We start from the raw sequence: 16,162 nt of genomic DNA, 5'->3' as shown, positions 1-16,162 counted from the left end.
CGCACCCTCAAGCTCATGAAATTCTTTGCTTTTGTGGGTTACGATACGGCCAAAGTTTTCCTGAGTCTGAAAACTCCTCACAAGAGGAAACTTCAATGGTTCACACATACTTAGCAGATAAAGCAGGTTCGTGGATTTTTCTGCCAATAGTTAGGAAATCAGAAGCAACAATAAAAATATTTTTTAATCCATTACCCATACAGTACTGTAAAGAGTACACAACGTTAAGTTCTGAACCTTAGAGCATTATTTTTTTAAACTTATTTTAATAAAATACTCAAGGTTGGTCATCTCCCTTTCTGGGCCACTCAAGTCAGAGCCTCTTTGACTCACAGCTTAGCCATTTGCAAGTTTACTAAACTGGAGCCTACGGACTGTTACTTCAGTGACTCCTGCAGTGTTGCTGTTCTATTAATGCCTCCTGTTAATTTCTCTTGTTAGTATTCATCTCTTGTCCTCTTTGGTCCCATCATAACTGACAGGACCACATGGTGCCAATATCAGACTGTCATCCTGCTCGTGACAATCACTGTCAATTTCAACTGCCATAAATTCTCTTGTGAATGCCAAGCTTTCTCTGCCTCTGTGTGTGTGTGTGTGTGTGTGTGTGTGTGTGTGTGTGTGTGTGTGTGTGTGTGTGTGTGTGTGTGTGTGTGTGTGTGTGTGTGTGCGTGTGTGCAGGAGGAAGGTGGAGATCATGCACACTCACAGCCTGTTCACACTGCTGGGAGAGAGGCTGATGATGCACACCAACACCGTCTCCATCACCACATACAATACCCTTTATGAGGTTGGTGGCTGTGAAGTGGTGCACTTTTTATTCTGCTAGGAGACGCCAGAGCTGAAGCTTTGCCATGGTGTGTAGCTGACAGTTGTAAATCTCCCTGTGTGTGTGTTTGTGTGTCTGTGCAGATTCTCACAGAACAGGTCTGCACCCAGGTGGTTCACAAACCCCACCCAGAGCCCGACTCCACGGTTAAAATCCAGAATCCCAGTAAGTGTCTGTCTTTTAGTGTTCTTTTGCTTGTCAGTGATGCTGTGTTGTTATAACGAAGTAAACAAAAAAACAAAGCATAAACTCAGAAGCTGCTACAATCTCATGCCTATTGATCTGCCTGGCACTATCCTCTTCCTCTCTCATTTTCTTTCATTTCCATTTTTTTTTGCTCCTCCTGCTTTCTAATCCATTTTTATCCTCTCTTCATTGCCTGATTGATTTACCTCCCACCCAGTGATTTTGAAGGTAGTAGCCACCCTGCTGAAGAACTCGTCCCCCAGTGCTGAGCTAATGGAAGTCAGAAGACTCTTCCTCTCTGACATGATAAAGCTCTTCAGTAACAGCCGCGAAAACAGGCGGTAAGAGCACAAAAAGTGCATCTATTTAGCCTCAAGTCATTTCCTTCTTGCAGTGACTGTTATTTTTCAATGTAAGGCTTAAGCTCACACTTAGTGTTTGTGTTGTGTCCCAGCTGCCTGCTGCAGTGCTCTGTGTGGCAGGACTGGATGTTCTCCCTCGGATACATCAACCCCAAGAACCCAGAGGAGCAGAAAATCACGGAGATGGTGTACAACATCTTTAGGATCCTGCTGTACCACGCCATCAAATACGAGTGGGGAGGCTGGAGGGTCTGGGTTGATACCCTCTCCATCGCACACTCCAAGGTGAGCCTGGGAAGCACAAAGAAAAAGCTTCTCTTAATCTCTAACTTTCATGACATTGTTTCAACTTAATATATTTCCTTAAAATAAATAAATTAACTGATAAACTTCATTCAATAGCTTCCAAACATCAGATTCCAAATAAGAAACCAATTTTTTAACACACTTGCAGTCTGCAATCATAAAAAATCCTTGAACAGAAAAACTAAAGGCTTCATTGAGAGGAGTCTCAGACATCCAACTGTTGCCATCTTTGTTGACATCAAGACTGTTTCTGTTTTGAGATGATTTAAAACAGAAATCGTAAATTAATAAATCCTGAAGTAGCACATTTAAGTAGATAACAGATACTGAGTAATAACTTTCAAAAAGGTATTTAAAGGAACTTTTTCCCTCTTTGCACATTCTTGTTTCTGCACGTCATTATGCGCTTGGCAAATTTGTCAAATCTCTTGAAATATGAAGAGACTCTCGTTGATTGTTTCCTCACCATGACAGCTTATTGCTTTATTTAAAATCCATTCCACAAATGAAGACATAAACTGATGATATTGATCAAAAGTATCGATATGAGTGAAGCTGTCTGTTATTGATTTGTAAATACGGACTTTTTTGAAAATGTGATTTTCTTTCATTGACTTCTAAAACTGAAAAGGTGTAGCATATTGACTAATGGGTCGATATTGTTTTAAATTTGGATCAGCACTGTTCACTGTTAAGTGGTGGAGAGTCCGACAGTTTTTCATGCTGGTAGAAAGAAAGGGCACATTATGGATCATGGTGTAATGGCCCCGTTAGGCTAGTGTCCCAGTTTTATCCAAACGATGATTTATTAGCACCATAAGGTCTTCCTAATGGAGAGGATATTGATCTAAAGGTTAACTTGTGTTCTGATCACGTAACCACTGACATTAATCGCTTTCTGTCACAGGTGACCTACGAAGCCCACAAAGAGTATTTGGCGAAGATGTATGAAGAGTACCAGCGACAGGAGGAGGAGAACATGAAGAAGGGGAAGAAAGGCTCCGTCTCCACCATCTCTGGGCTTTCTGCGACACCTGCCCCTGTTGTCAACGGCAACCTGGAGATTGATGACAACTCCCAAACACAGACGCCTGAGAGCGAGGCTGAGTACAGCGAGGGCGCTGGTGGGGATTCGCGTAACCTCCTCGCTGAAGGCGCCGTAAAACGACCAAACGGAGAGGCACTGACACCCGGTGAGCAGAGCACAGGTCCAGGGGTGAGGGTTGAAGTCCATGACCTGCTAGTGGACATTAAAGCAGAGAAGGTGGAGGCCACAGAGGTGAAGTTGGACGACTTGGACTTGTCTCCAGAAGGACTCAGTGGAAGTGTAGGTGGAGGGGGCGGGGGAGGAATGGAGAACGGACCTCTGGTGGAGGTGGACTCTCTCTTGGATAGTGCGTACTGTGCTGTGGTTCAAAACCTCAATGGGAATCTGGCGCCCAAAGATGACACGCCAGGTTCAGGGGTGGGGATTGGGACGAGCTTGGGGCTTTCTGGAGTCAGCCTGGAGGATGATGGGAACATGGGGCCGCTCATTACGCTGGCTGACGAGAAGGACAGTGTCCCGAGCAACAATGGATTTCTTTTCAGCAAGGTAGGAATGAAAACAACTGTCCCTGAAAATCTTATCTCTGCCATATTTTGATGACAAATAAAACTATTAGCACTTAATCAAAAATGTCGTACATATTGTTTAGATTTCTAATTAAACAAAAGAACAATAGACAAAAGGGAAAAAAGAAAAAAACAAACGTTTATTAATTATCAAATGTAATAACCACAAACAGTAACAGCAGCAGCAGCAACAGCAGTAGCAGCAGCAGCAGCAGCGGGCTTCTCTTAATCACTCAGTGTTCCTTTGTTATCCTTCCAGGTTGATGAAAAGCTGCTCCCAGCTCTGGCAGCCACAGACCCCCTCGTGCTGCCGAGTCCAGACCAGCCCCCACCATCCGGCGCTGTCCCAGTTCACTCCACCAGCGCAAGCGACGACCTGAGCCTGTTGGCTCACATGACAACCTGCGGCTCTGATCTAACACAGACGCAGAGCCACACAGCAGGGGAGCTTCCAGAGGACGGACCCTTCAAGATCCAGAGCCCGCTCGCTGACATCAGCTCCATCGCTGAGGCTGAGAGCCAGAGCCAGATCCAGGGAGCATCCAGACCAGATTTCCCAGAGGGCGAGGGCACATCCGGGGCAGAGGGAGAGGCTGCGGGGTTAAAGACTGGAGGAGACACAGCCAGCACAACATCTGATACAGAGAGGTCAGATGATGGGAAAGACAAGGACACAAAGAAGATCCAAACTACTGCAACTACTCAGGTTTGTTTTTGGTCACTCTAAACTGACTCTCTGTGGGCTGCAAAAGCTCCAAAGCTTTATGATTTTTGACCTTCAAATGCATCTGCAGAAAATTATGTTTTGTTTTTTTTAAAAAAAGGTTGTTGATGATAAAGATGCTATGAGGAGGATCTGTTTTGATTGCACTTCCTCGCCACCTTGTGGCCTGGAGTCTTCACACACTGTCATAAATTACTTTTAGTGAGGCGTGTGTTTGTTTTGGAAATAAATGGAGATCGAATCAAAACAAATTTTCTTTGTTCAAGACAACTTTTTACTGGATACAACACGCCAAGGTAAGGTACTTATCAGTATAGTGCTACGGTTTGAAACGGTTTCACCAACTAACCATCAAGCAAACGTAGCAGCGGGCTATATGTTAGCCCCGTGCTCCAACATATCTGTAGGCTAACGTGACAACAAGTCAACACTGTCAGTTTGTAAGTAGTTTAGGAGCCATTTATGGGAGAGTGACACAGGCTGATAAGCCTTCAGCTACAGCTGACTCACTCTCCCATTCAGCTTTTTTCTGCTCTTCTGTCCTTTGGCTGACTGACAGTTAGGCTCCTGTGTCTACCATCACTACAAAATTAGTCATAGAAATTGTTTTAGCTGAGGGAAAAACACAGATCTCTGTGTTTTGTCTCTTCTTTCTACTAAACCATGTCTGCTGGCGTGGCGTTGTCATAGAGACCTGGACGTGCCGTAAATCAATCTGGTCCTGGACGACCCAAACTGGAAGCTAATAATCAGCAATTCAGAATAACCTGTAACCAGCAATATTGGGGCTGATAATCTCATCAAGTGTGGATTATGATCAGGTATATATCTAGAAGGGAGTCTTTTTTTAAAATCACTTTTAAACTATTTTTTTAAACAACCCCTTTAAAAAATACTGAACAGCAAAAAGCACAACTGTATATGCTTTTTCATGGATATGGTCACTGCATCTGTATAAGGAGTTTTTTCCTGATGTCTTATTCTTCTAAAAAGCTATCACAAACTGGAAGCTTTCAGTGGTGGTCCTGTGTTACCCTGTAAAGTTGAAACTCTTGACAAAATTTGATGAACAGAAAAACTGCCTAACAAGGTCACTGAGCCTTTTTAGTCTTAAAGGAAGGGATGAACCCATGAACTGTAAACCTCCATCTCCCCCTACGACTGAAGTCAAAGGCCTTCCGCTCACCAAAACAAGCATTCAGCTTCTTAACTAAAGTCAAGATCCCTGTGTGTATCTCATGTTCCATCTGTAATAAGAAAAGAAGTGACAGGCTTTGTCACATATGCTGCAGCCAACCACAAGGGGAGCCCTCAGAGGTTTTGGCTTCACTCAATGTGTCTGTTGTGCCATCCATGACTTTACTGTATAGTTGAACCCAGTGAAAACAGATCTTGTTTTTGTTACACAAATCTATTTTAACTGATCTATATTAAAACTCTAATAGTTATAAAACTCATGTATTTTTTTGTCAGAAAGTGAAGCTCGTCTTTGGCATCACTGCATTATACGTTCGCTGATAAAATAAAAGTATGGGGGGAAAGCCTCTAAATGGCCTTGAAAGAGTATTTTTCATAACACTGTTTAAGCAGCAAAGCCAAACTTATAAAATATAACCTTTGGGTTGTGAAAATTTTAGGGATGTTAAACAATTAAAGTTGCTTTAAGCTTCAGTTGCACCGATATAAGACATTCATAGTATATTTTATTTTAATTAAACATGGGTACCTCAGTGTTGGTAAGGGAGTGGAGCTAAGAGTTTTCTTTTCTTTGGTTTTATTTTTCAAGGACTGAACAGGGGAACCTTGGTCCAGTTCGACATAAAATGAAAGACAGGGAGTGATAAATTTAAAAAACGTGCTGTTTGTCTTGATAGAAAAGCTGAGTAACGGCCCACACATGAACCGAGTTTACCTAAAAGCTCAGTTAATATGAAATAATAACTCCCCAAAGATCCTCAAGTGGTTTCTGTGATGAAGTTCTTTTATAAAACTGCATGTACCTGACCATGGTTCACTCGAGATGACTAATAAGAGATTCACCGTGTCCGCCTCCTTTTGTGCAGGCTCTCCACGGTCGCTCCGCATCCCAGCTGGAGCGGGACCTTCGTGTAGATCTGGGTTTCAGGGGCATGCCCATGACGGAGGAGCAGCGTCGGCAGTTCAGCCCCGGCCCACGCACGACCATGTTCCGCATCCCAGAATTCAAGTGGTCTCCGATGCACCAGAGGCTGCTCACTGACCTGCTGTTCGCACTGGAGACTGATGTGCATGTGTGGAGGAGGTGAGTCAGAGATTTTGAGTCTTTTCCAAATTCAGACTATAAAAAGCAGGTGAATCAAAGATGCTCTTTAAACTAACTTCAAACCTTGAATGTTAGTTTTGTACCACATTTTTTTGCCAGTGAAATGATACCTTGGCAGTCTTGATCTCTACAGTGTCTCTTCTTTTTTCATTTCAGCCACTCCACCAAGTCTGTGATGGATTTTGTCAACAGTAACGAGAACATCATCTTCGTCCACAACACCATCCACCTCATTTCTCAGATGGTGGACAACATCATCATTGCCTGTGGAGGCATCTTGCCTCTTCTGTCTGCTGCCACCTCCCCTTCTGTAAGTGGCTCTACTCTGCTCCCCTGTGGTGGGAGGGAGAACTACATGTAAACAGCTGCTTCGATCAGCTCGGCTGTAGGCTTCTAACTCAGTGTTTGCCAGGAAAAACCTAAGAGCACCTGTTAAAACCTGATTCCTCCTGTACTTAGGGGAGGTTTTATTTTGCATGGTTAGAAAAATTAAAGAAATAGTTTTATCCGTAGCATTTGAAGTTGGAATTTAAAAACATGATTTTTTTTGTTGAATTTGGCATTTTCTAAATAAAAATATATATATATATATCTATCTATATATATATATATATATATAAAAAAAGAGGATCAACAAATTAAAATTTCCAAAAAATTCCTGAATCGTTCTCTTCATTAACACATTATTTCTAACTTTCTCCCTAACACTTCTTGCAAAATGTTTTGATCCTTATTTGACCCTTTTAAATTAAAAAAACCTCTTTCCTTTAAATTTTGATAATCTATTTACTTTATTATTTTCCTTTCTTTCCTTTCCTCTCTGTGTTACATGTTTTCTGTCTATTTTCTTGTCCTTTTCGTCTGTTTTTGTCCGTTGTTTTGCATGTCCAGAGTTCTAAGAATAGTGCCAACACTGTAAGTTACAGTTTCTTTCTCTTTTTCTATTCTACTAATACTTTGTTTGGAGTTTATTTACCATTGTGACTGACACTGAAACTTGCTCGTCTGACATCCATAGTGTTTCTATTTGTTGTGCTCTTCTGCTTCTGATCGATGCTTCCTGTTTGTATATATCGTGGGTTTGCATTGATCAGCCTGCCTCAGTGTATCTAGTTCTTTAAGTTAGAAGTGCCAGATAGACTGAACTAGATACACTTTGTATAATATTCTGAAAATGTTGGAATAATATACAAATAAATGGGGATAGAGAAGACTAACAGGCCAGGAGGTGAATCAATGATGAGGAGAAATCACAGATATTTATGGTCTAAAGGTTAAGCATGAGAGTTTTCCTTGAGTCCTTGGGGGTTGCATCTGCTAAGCCTGTCCCATTTGTATCAACACTAAAGAAGGCAGGAGGAGCCGGGCCCCAGAGGGGGTCAAAGGGAGAGGAGGTGACCCCTGTTCCTGGGGGAGGAGGCGCAGGGGGAGAGGTGGGTAAAGAGCTTTAGACTCCCACCATCACCAGAAGAGCTACGAGCACCAACCTGTGCCCTTCTGTTCTCACCCTGTGTGTCTGTTTTCCTCCAAATGTCTACTCACGAGCAGATGCTTGCACTTGTCGACTCTCCACAGCCTCACACCCTGCTCACTGAAGCAGAGACACAGAAAACCACTCTCTGGGTTTGATTGCAAGTTTCAGCCCCTGATATTCTGACTTCAGATTTAATCTCATTAAATTTGGTAATTAAAAAACTCTTGCTGGTGTGAACATAAGGGGACTTTTTTATTCTAGGCTTTACTTGTCTCTGCACTGCTACTGTTATTGCCAGTATGTCACACTGCTACTCTCACAGTCTCTGTTACCATTACTTCTCTGTCATCTGGCTGTACTTCCTGTGTGTTGTGTAGAACACCTCATGTTGCCAGATTTCATTGTATAAGTCTGTTTTTCACTCAAACAGCATGAAACTCAAGGTTGCTCTTCCTTGTTTGTTGGTATAAATAGCTATGGCTGCTGTTGTAACCATGATCAGGACCTAACTGCACACATTGTCCTTCTCTGCTCATTAAAAAGAAAGCAGGTTGTTTCAGAATTTAACCATTATTTAAAAAAAAAAAAAAAACTGACTCCAGTTCATTGTGTTCACTTTTCAGTTTTTCACCAACTAACCAGCAAGCTTGTGTGTGTGTGTGTTTTTGCTTCCCTTTCATTCCCAGACGGAGCTGGAGAACATAGAGGCGACGCAGGGCATGTCATCGGAGACAGCGGTCACCTTCCTGTCCCGTCTCATGGCCATGGTGGATGTGTTGGTGTTCGCCAGCTCTCTCAACTTCAGTGAGATCGAAGCAGAGAAGAACATGTCGTCAGGAGGGCTGATGAGACAATGCCTCCGCCTCGGTGTGTGCTATGTTCATGTATTTAGTATGAATCACACTTACAAAAACAATTTGTCTCACTAAATAAAATCTTAAAGCCTTGCAGCCTTCCTTAGATGTAATTCAATCACTAAATAAGCTTCATGAATAAACTTGTTTATCTATTACTGATCAATTAGCAGAAATAATGAGAATCAAAGTCTTATTGGTCAAAGAATATTACATGTGGCAGTATGACTTGTTTTAGATCATAAAAAATGGATTTCCATTACAAAAGATGTGCAGGGAAAGAAACTTAACATTTGCGGATGGTTTAAAGTTAGTTTTTTGAGATGTAATTATTAACTTTATGCAACCTGCAGAGTCCCTCTCTACTTTTAAGGGATGTCTGAAGACTCCTCTGTCCAGGGAACACTTAAGCACTTAAGCTTCTTCTCTCTGTCGTCAAGGGTAGAATGGGTCAGTAGGTCGAAGACTCAGCTCTTATTGATTTCTCAGCACTATTACTGAATGTTGTTGAAGGTTGAAGTATATTGTTGCAGCAATTAATTGTGGTTTGTTGGCTAGATTATTCTACATTATTCAAAAAAAGATCCTTAATGGCAGAACCTGCAGCTGAATAACTTGTAGCACTGTTGTTGCACTAACTAGGTTATTGGTGTTAGGACTAGTTCACTTACCCTTGATAGTAGAAAAAAATGATTAAAAAAAGATCCCTACAGTCTCTCTTGCCTCTGAAGTTTTTTGCAAAAAAGAAAGTAAGAAAAATATACTATGAAAAGATGAAACGCTGTTGCAGTGTCCGTTACTTACAGCTGTCTTCTTTTCTTCTCTGTGTTCATCAGTTTGCTGTGTGGCAGTGAGAAACTGTCTGGAGTGTCGGCAAAGACAAAGAGATCGGAGCTGTAAGAGCTCTTTAACCAGCAGCAAGTCACAGGACAGCCTCCATAGTGCCTCCACCACCAGCAAGGTACCACACACACACACACACACACACACACACACACACACACATAGAAACACGTATTACACTCAAAACCTGAAAGAGAAATGTATAAATATATATGACACAGCACATCTAACATTCTGCCTTCCATATCCAGCAGGATCCAGACAGACTCCTGCAGGATGTAGATATCAATCGTCTTCGAGCTGTGGTTTTCAGAGATGTGGTAAGTGTGTGTGTTTGTTTATTTTTTGTGTGTACAGTGTGTGTGTGTGTGTCTGTGTCTGTGTGTGGGTACAGTACAAAGGAAACACCTGTACAGTTGTTTTTTCATGACTGAGTTTGCATCCGTGTTGTTTTCCTGCAGGATGACAGCAAGCAGGCTCAGTTTCTGGCGCTTGCGGTCGTCTACTTCATCTCTGTTCTCATGGTGTCTAAGTACCGGGACATTTTAGAACCCCAGCGGGAGATTGGCAGGTCCACCAGCCTATCAGGGAGAAGCATTCGCCACGAGATCAACTCCCCAACCAGTACAGGTGACTCTTTGTTTTTCTTCTGCTGCAATATCCTGGATGTTGGAGGGTAATCTTAGATGTGTCAGTGATGACTCATAGCGTTGGTAGAGTGAATGCAGGCTGCAGGCAAACAACGATTCATCTGCCAGGAATATGAGACAATTACAAGAAGAAAGTGAAGCGCAGGCAGGAAAAAGAGGAATTACTTGACAGAGGAATACAAGCTTACGCGCTGATTAATGTGTTAAAGCAGACATAGTAAAAGGAAAATCTGTCCGTCCTTCACATTTCATCCTGTATTTCTCCTAGAACACCCGTCCTCAGGCTTCTCTGACCGTGACAAACAGACGCCAACCCCAGTCGATGACTCTCCCCGGGCTGGCCTACCCCACACAGACTCAGGCATCGGTGAGGAGGGACATGTGGCTGGGTCCCTGAATGGCTCAGAGATGGGTCTGGGTCTCGGCCTTGGTCTGGTGGGAAGAGAGACTGATAGAGACAGAGACAGAGACATGGGGGGAGGAAGTGGGGGTGGAGGAGGCACAGACCTGCTGTGTAGCCTGTCATCGGATGTCAGGAGGTCACAGGAGAGTCTTCTGGATTCTCCCCACAACCCCAGCTCTAATCCCAACTCCAGCCAAGCCCCGCCCTCATCCATCTCCAGCATCAGCCAGACAAACAAAGGCATCAATGTCAAGGTGGGTCAGTGTGACAACGACTCAGACACATCTGCTTGATCAAATTGATCCTGAAAAAACATCTCCAGTGGCCACAAATAATTACATTTCTATTAGAATCTTTTCTGGTAGTGGTTTGGTTTCTAATGGCACACAAAATCAAAATTTAACAAAAAAAGACCAAAAAAATCTAACACAAAAAAGGGGAAAAGGAATTTTGGTTGGAACTAGTACTAGTACATTCTGTCCCTGTCTAGTTTACTTTTTTAATGTTATTCAGTAACAAAATATTAAAGACTACTCTAAAAACAACGTTTTATCTTACTTTTTAAAAGATCTGAAAAAAGACTAAGAAAATCAGCGTGAGACCTGTAGTCACCACCTTTATCGTCTTCTCATTACTGCAGGAGATCCTGAAGAGTCTGGTGGCCGCTCCGGTCGATGGAGGGGACCTGGGACAGGAATCTGGGCCAACACCCTATCACCCAGACCCAGCGCTGAAGACCCACCCCATGCTGCCCATGCAGTTCCACTCTTTCGACAGGTCGGTCCCTCACTGTTTGACAGAGATATTAGAGTCAGGACGGGGAGACACATTCATCAATAATTAGATTTTTTTTTTTAAATACTGATCTTTTGACCAAGTTTGTAAATGCACTGCTGTTTGTCAAAACGCTGCTGGAAAAAGATAGATGTAGAAATCAGTTGATTGATTGATGAGAAAATGACGTGCTATGCAGTGGTGGTCAAAATTATCAGAACACCTGAGGGATCTGAAAATACTGACCTTTTTTTGCTTTAGAAGCATAATCATGAAACATGCATATGGTTGCTCTAAGCACAGCAAATGTCAGATCAAGAGAGTTCTACTGTTATTATGTTGTTTTTTACGTCTGTTTTTATGTACATAAAAACAGACATGTGTCTTTGGCATAGTGTCAGTACATTGCCTGAGAACTTCACCACTGATGTTATCCCATTCCTTTTGCAACACAAGCTAAAGGTTGTCCTCTGAATACACGATAGATCTGTCCAGTTTATTTTCCAACCCAACCAAATTTGCTGAATGGGGTGAAGATTTTGACTTGAAAGGTCTAGTCCATCATTTTCATTGTTCTTTTTTTTTTAAATTACCTAAATCTCTTTATGATGGCTCTATTCTATGGTATATAGAGCAAAATGATAAAATGATGACTTTGCAGATATTTCATTCGTTTTTTGGGTATTCAATGGCCAACTCAACAAAAACAAATGAAATCTCTTGAATATGCCAAGTGTTCTAATAATTTTGACCACCACTGGGTGTACACACAATGGAAGCACAGCTACAACTATAGTTTAGAGGACAGTTATCCTAACGGACTCAGGAAAGTTGTGAAAGGAAGTAAATGATGGTTTTCTTTTTTACTTTCGGCTATGATAAATATAGCTCTAATGCCAACATTATTGATGCATTACGCTAAATATACAATTTATTTTTTGGTCAATAAAGAAATGTAAGTACTATGAAAGATATAACAACATCCCTGTGAAGCTATATTTATCATAAATTAAGTTAAAAAAGATGAACTTTTACTTAATTTCACAACTTTTCTGTGTCAGTTAGGATAACTAACCTCTTTTAGCTCCCATTGAGGCTGTACTTCTGTTGTGTAATGGCTTTTTATCTCAACCTATGCCAGACCGATGGTTTATGAGGTATAAACTTTCTGAAAAATAGATTTGTCATAAATGCAAAACAAGGGGGTTGAAATTTCCCCTCTTCTTCTGTTTACATCTTGACGCTCATATTGATTGATGACCTGCTTGTAGCTCTTGTGCATCTCCTGCTGTGGCTGTCCTTGAGAGGAGATATATCGATTGAACTCAATATGCATAATAGATCACATACTTTATATCCATCCTGGGCGGTCACCTGATATGTGGCACATTCCGACTAAATGCATCCTATACCTCACTTTTACCAAATGAGACGGTTTTTTATTTATGGATTTTTTTCAGGTTCATAATTGCACAAAAAATAATCTGGCACTGTCTTGTTTTGGTACAAGACAAATACACCTTATTTGTGACACATATTTATCATATAAATCAAAAGTAGTCACATCAAAATAAGGAATACACTGCAAAAAATGAAATCTTATGAAGTGATTTTGTTTTTTTTAAGTAGAAAATGCCTTTTTTAGGCTTGATATGAGCCACATTCACCCTTCCAGGCCATAAAAAAGTCCTTTTCAAGTTATTCCCTTACTTAAAACAAGACATTTTTTCCAGACTGACCAGTTGAATATGGCTCATATTGAGTCGAATGAGACAGTTTTTACGTAAAATAAGTCAAACACTAGATAAGATGTTTTTTGCAGTGTATCTTCACAGTAACTCAAAATTTTAAACAAAGTTTTGCTTGTGAGAGTTTGTCTAATGCTTTTGTGTCTCCTCTCCTTTTGCAGGAGTGTTGTGGTTCCAGTAAAAAAGCCTCCACCTGGCAGCCTGTCAGTCAACACTGTGGGCACTCCAACCACCGGTGGAGCGGCCACTCCTGGCAGCACACCCAATATTTTTGCTGCTGCTACAGCCACACCCAAGAGTATGATCAACACTACAGGTGAGAGGATGTGGATCGCTCATTTCTGGTGGTATTAATTAAACCCCCAAATCTATTTTTATCTATGTAAACTTTTTCACAGTGGCTATTTGGTATGCATGTGACGCGAGGCAGCAGCCGGACACCTGCAGTATGACGAAGGTGTTTTTGTTTGGGTTCTTTGACGCATGAGGCTGCTGCACCCTCACAGTCAGAATTAACTCGTACAGAAAAAAACTGAAGTCACAGTTGTGGCAAATCCTCTCGTCATAAATTCAGCTTCTATCAAGAGCAGGAGACAGATCAGTGGTGTTGCAGAGAGAAAACCTGGCCATTTACTTGTGACTGAGTGGACTTTCCTGCACCCAACCTCCCCTTCATGTGTTTTCTTTTTTTTTTTGACACTACTGTAATGAATAAGATCAAATTACGGATATTCTTCATTGTAGCGCATTGAGTTTGTATTCAAAGCGTTGTCGACCTGTCTGGCACTCTGTAACTCATCACACATGCTTAACGGACAAGAAGCAGATTTATTCCCAGGAACTGATTTTCCATTATTGATTTCAGAGCAATTTTCACAAACAGGAGCCATTACCAGAGGAGACGCGGCAGCATGTCCAGGAAATTCCATCCAATTTAAATTGACCATAACTGAGCCGGGCATTAATTCATTTCCTGTTATTATTATCCTGCATGCTGATCTTTGTCACACTTCGTTCATGTTTCTCTAACCCTTGGCTGACTTTACCCCTTCTTTTTGCTGCCCAGGTGCCACAGACTCTGCCTCATCTTCCTCCTCTTCTTCTTCATCGTTTGTAAACGGAGCGACCAGCAAGAATCTACCGGCAGTTCAGACGGTGGCCCCCATGCCTGAAGACACAATGGAGAATATGAGGTCAGAGCTCTTAATGCTGCAAAGCTCCCTAACCGCTTCAACCATTCACTGTCCTCCTTTTTCTGTTCTCCCTCCGTTACGCTTTTCTTTGATGTTTTTTACGTTTTACTGTTTCCTTGCCTGTAGTTTTTCCACCTCATCCTGGTCCCTCCCTCTGTCACCTCATACCTCGATCTCAGTCTCCCCGTAGGAGTCTCACGAGTAGGTCACAATCACAGTCAGAACTGACATTACAACCGGGTTAGGAGACTACTCCTTAAGTGTAAAAGCAAACCTTTAATTTTACAATTAGACGTGGGGACAAAGACTAGAAGTTAACAGTCACAAATTTCTACATCAAACTTTCTCCTATGATAATATGATTTGAACTTTTCTGGTATATATAATTTAAACCTCACATAATCGCATACCTACAAGCTAACAAGCTCTGAAAGCTGGTAGCAAAACTTAATATCTGCTAACTCACACACACATTTCTTGAGCTGACTTACGGGCACACCCTCCACACATCCCACTCAGTGTACCTTATGGTGCTTCTCATCCCTGACATGGCGACTGTGTTTTAATGTCACTATAACATTCTGCAAAGATGACAGTTTGGAATAAATGATTGATTTTAACTAAACCTGCTAAATAAAAGTGTCTTAAATCTGTTTTATCATTTAGTCATCTGATTCTCACTAATAAAGTATAAGATAACCTGCCATATTCCATGCTTTATATGAGCAAAAAGCTTTAAGATATTGAATAAGATAAAGTTCCTGTTCATGTTTCTAGAGTTGTACCGTAACATTGCTGTCAATGCTCTCCTTAGACCTGTTAGACAGTTTGCTATGAAATGTGCAGTGATGTGTGCGCACGCATGTAAGTGGGTGCGTGTGCATGTGTTTCTTAATCAGTGTGCGTGTCTGTACATGTGTGTTTGTTTGTGTGTGTGTGTGGTTTGTGTTGCAGTGCCTATTGTGAGGTGGCGCAGTGTGCGCTGCGCAGCGGTCAGACGCCCCCTGAGCTCAAGTCTTTTAGCTCTCTGGCAGGCTTCCAGGCAGCTCCCCGAGATGCAGGACAGTGTTTTAGGCAAGGAGATACTCATCCTGTCCCCATGCCCCCCACACCCACCCCCACCTCCCTCTTCTCTGCCCCGCCTCCACCACACACCCTCTGCTGTACCCAGACACTACTAGATGATCCCTGAAGACCATGGGAGAAAGGACAGATAGCGCTTTGCTAACAGCTTTAGCAGCTAGAATCTCTTTTGTTTCCAGCTAGCAGCTTCTTTTGGCTTTTGTATTCACAGTGAAGCAACTCTGTCACTTCTCACATGTCTTCTCATGCTAACCCTAAACGCTAGTTCAGACCTGAGTCAGGCTGTGTTTGGAAACAATTGAAGCCCTACTGCTACTTTAGCGGGTTTTATCTAAATAAAGAAATGTAAGCACATGTGACCAAGGTCTGAGTCAGGGGCACATGCTAATATAACACAAAATGTGCATTTTAGCGTCACATTGGCTCTGTAATAACAGCTGCTTTGCTTTACTCTTCACATCTTACTTTTTTATTTCTTTACTGAAAATATAACAAATGAAAAAGGATTTTATGCTGCCTAACAAACATCTATGCATATACACTCATGTGCTAATATGAAATTGTGTGTTTTTTTTGGAGTCACATTGAAAAGGAACAGAACAACTTTAAAGTGAAAACAGCTTTTGGCAGGTTTAGCATAAAACACCACTATGCTAATTTAATTAGCTTAGTAGCGACCCTCAAAACGCTAGTTTTATTGACTTTAGCATTGACCTTAGCTTACCTTAACTAACCCAAGCACAGTACTCCCATACCAACTCATCAAGCATTTTGTTGAACTATCTATTTTTAGTGTTTTATTTGTTTTAGAAAAAAA

The 16,162-nt window shown here is 41.7% G+C and overlaps 1 protein-coding gene across 23 annotated transcripts in view; it reads left to right on the top strand.

Moving 5' to 3' along the window:
- The window catches only part of nbeaa (neurobeachin a), a 110,944-nt gene that overhangs the window by 76,021 nt on the left and 18,761 nt on the right, over window positions 1-16,162 (top strand). For 6 of the 23 annotated variants that reach the window (XM_074672537.1, XM_074672541.1, XM_074672538.1 and 3 more), the window contains exons 18-36: window positions 682-790; window positions 913-994; window positions 1,233-1,356; window positions 1,470-1,662; window positions 2,591-3,277; window positions 3,557-4,003; window positions 6,085-6,302; window positions 6,480-6,633; window positions 7,215-7,238; window positions 7,673-7,756; window positions 8,484-8,664; window positions 9,488-9,612; window positions 9,746-9,814; window positions 9,956-10,124; window positions 10,413-10,801; window positions 11,188-11,324; window positions 13,231-13,385; window positions 14,136-14,262; window positions 15,217-15,336. In XM_074672537.1, coding sequence (XP_074528638.1) covers window positions 682-790; window positions 913-994; window positions 1,233-1,356; window positions 1,470-1,662; window positions 2,591-3,277; window positions 3,557-4,003; window positions 6,085-6,302; window positions 6,480-6,633; window positions 7,215-7,238; window positions 7,673-7,756; window positions 8,484-8,664; window positions 9,488-9,612; window positions 9,746-9,814; window positions 9,956-10,124; window positions 10,413-10,801; window positions 11,188-11,324; window positions 13,231-13,385; window positions 14,136-14,262; window positions 15,217-15,336 — 3,594 coding nt within the window. The remainder of the gene's footprint in view (window positions 1-681; window positions 791-912; window positions 995-1,232; window positions 1,357-1,469; window positions 1,663-2,590; window positions 3,278-3,556; window positions 4,004-6,084; window positions 6,303-6,479; window positions 6,634-7,214; window positions 7,239-7,672; window positions 7,757-8,483; window positions 8,665-9,487; window positions 9,613-9,745; window positions 9,815-9,955; window positions 10,125-10,412; window positions 10,802-11,187; window positions 11,325-13,230; window positions 13,386-14,135; window positions 14,263-15,216; window positions 15,337-16,162) is intronic. The other 17 variants (XM_074672551.1, XM_074672550.1, XM_074672549.1 and 14 more) reach the window with 9 other exon arrangements.

Source organism: Halichoeres trimaculatus, unplaced genomic scaffold (assembly GCF_033239565.1).
Source record: "Halichoeres trimaculatus isolate MK-OKI-2021-1 unplaced genomic scaffold, fHalTri1.1 fHalTri1_scaffold_6, whole genome shotgun sequence".
Classification (NCBI taxonomy): domain Eukaryota; kingdom Metazoa; phylum Chordata; class Actinopteri; order Labriformes; family Labridae; genus Halichoeres; species Halichoeres trimaculatus.
Note: the sequence above shows the minus strand (reverse complement) of the source record. Positions and strands in the feature narration are given on the sequence as shown.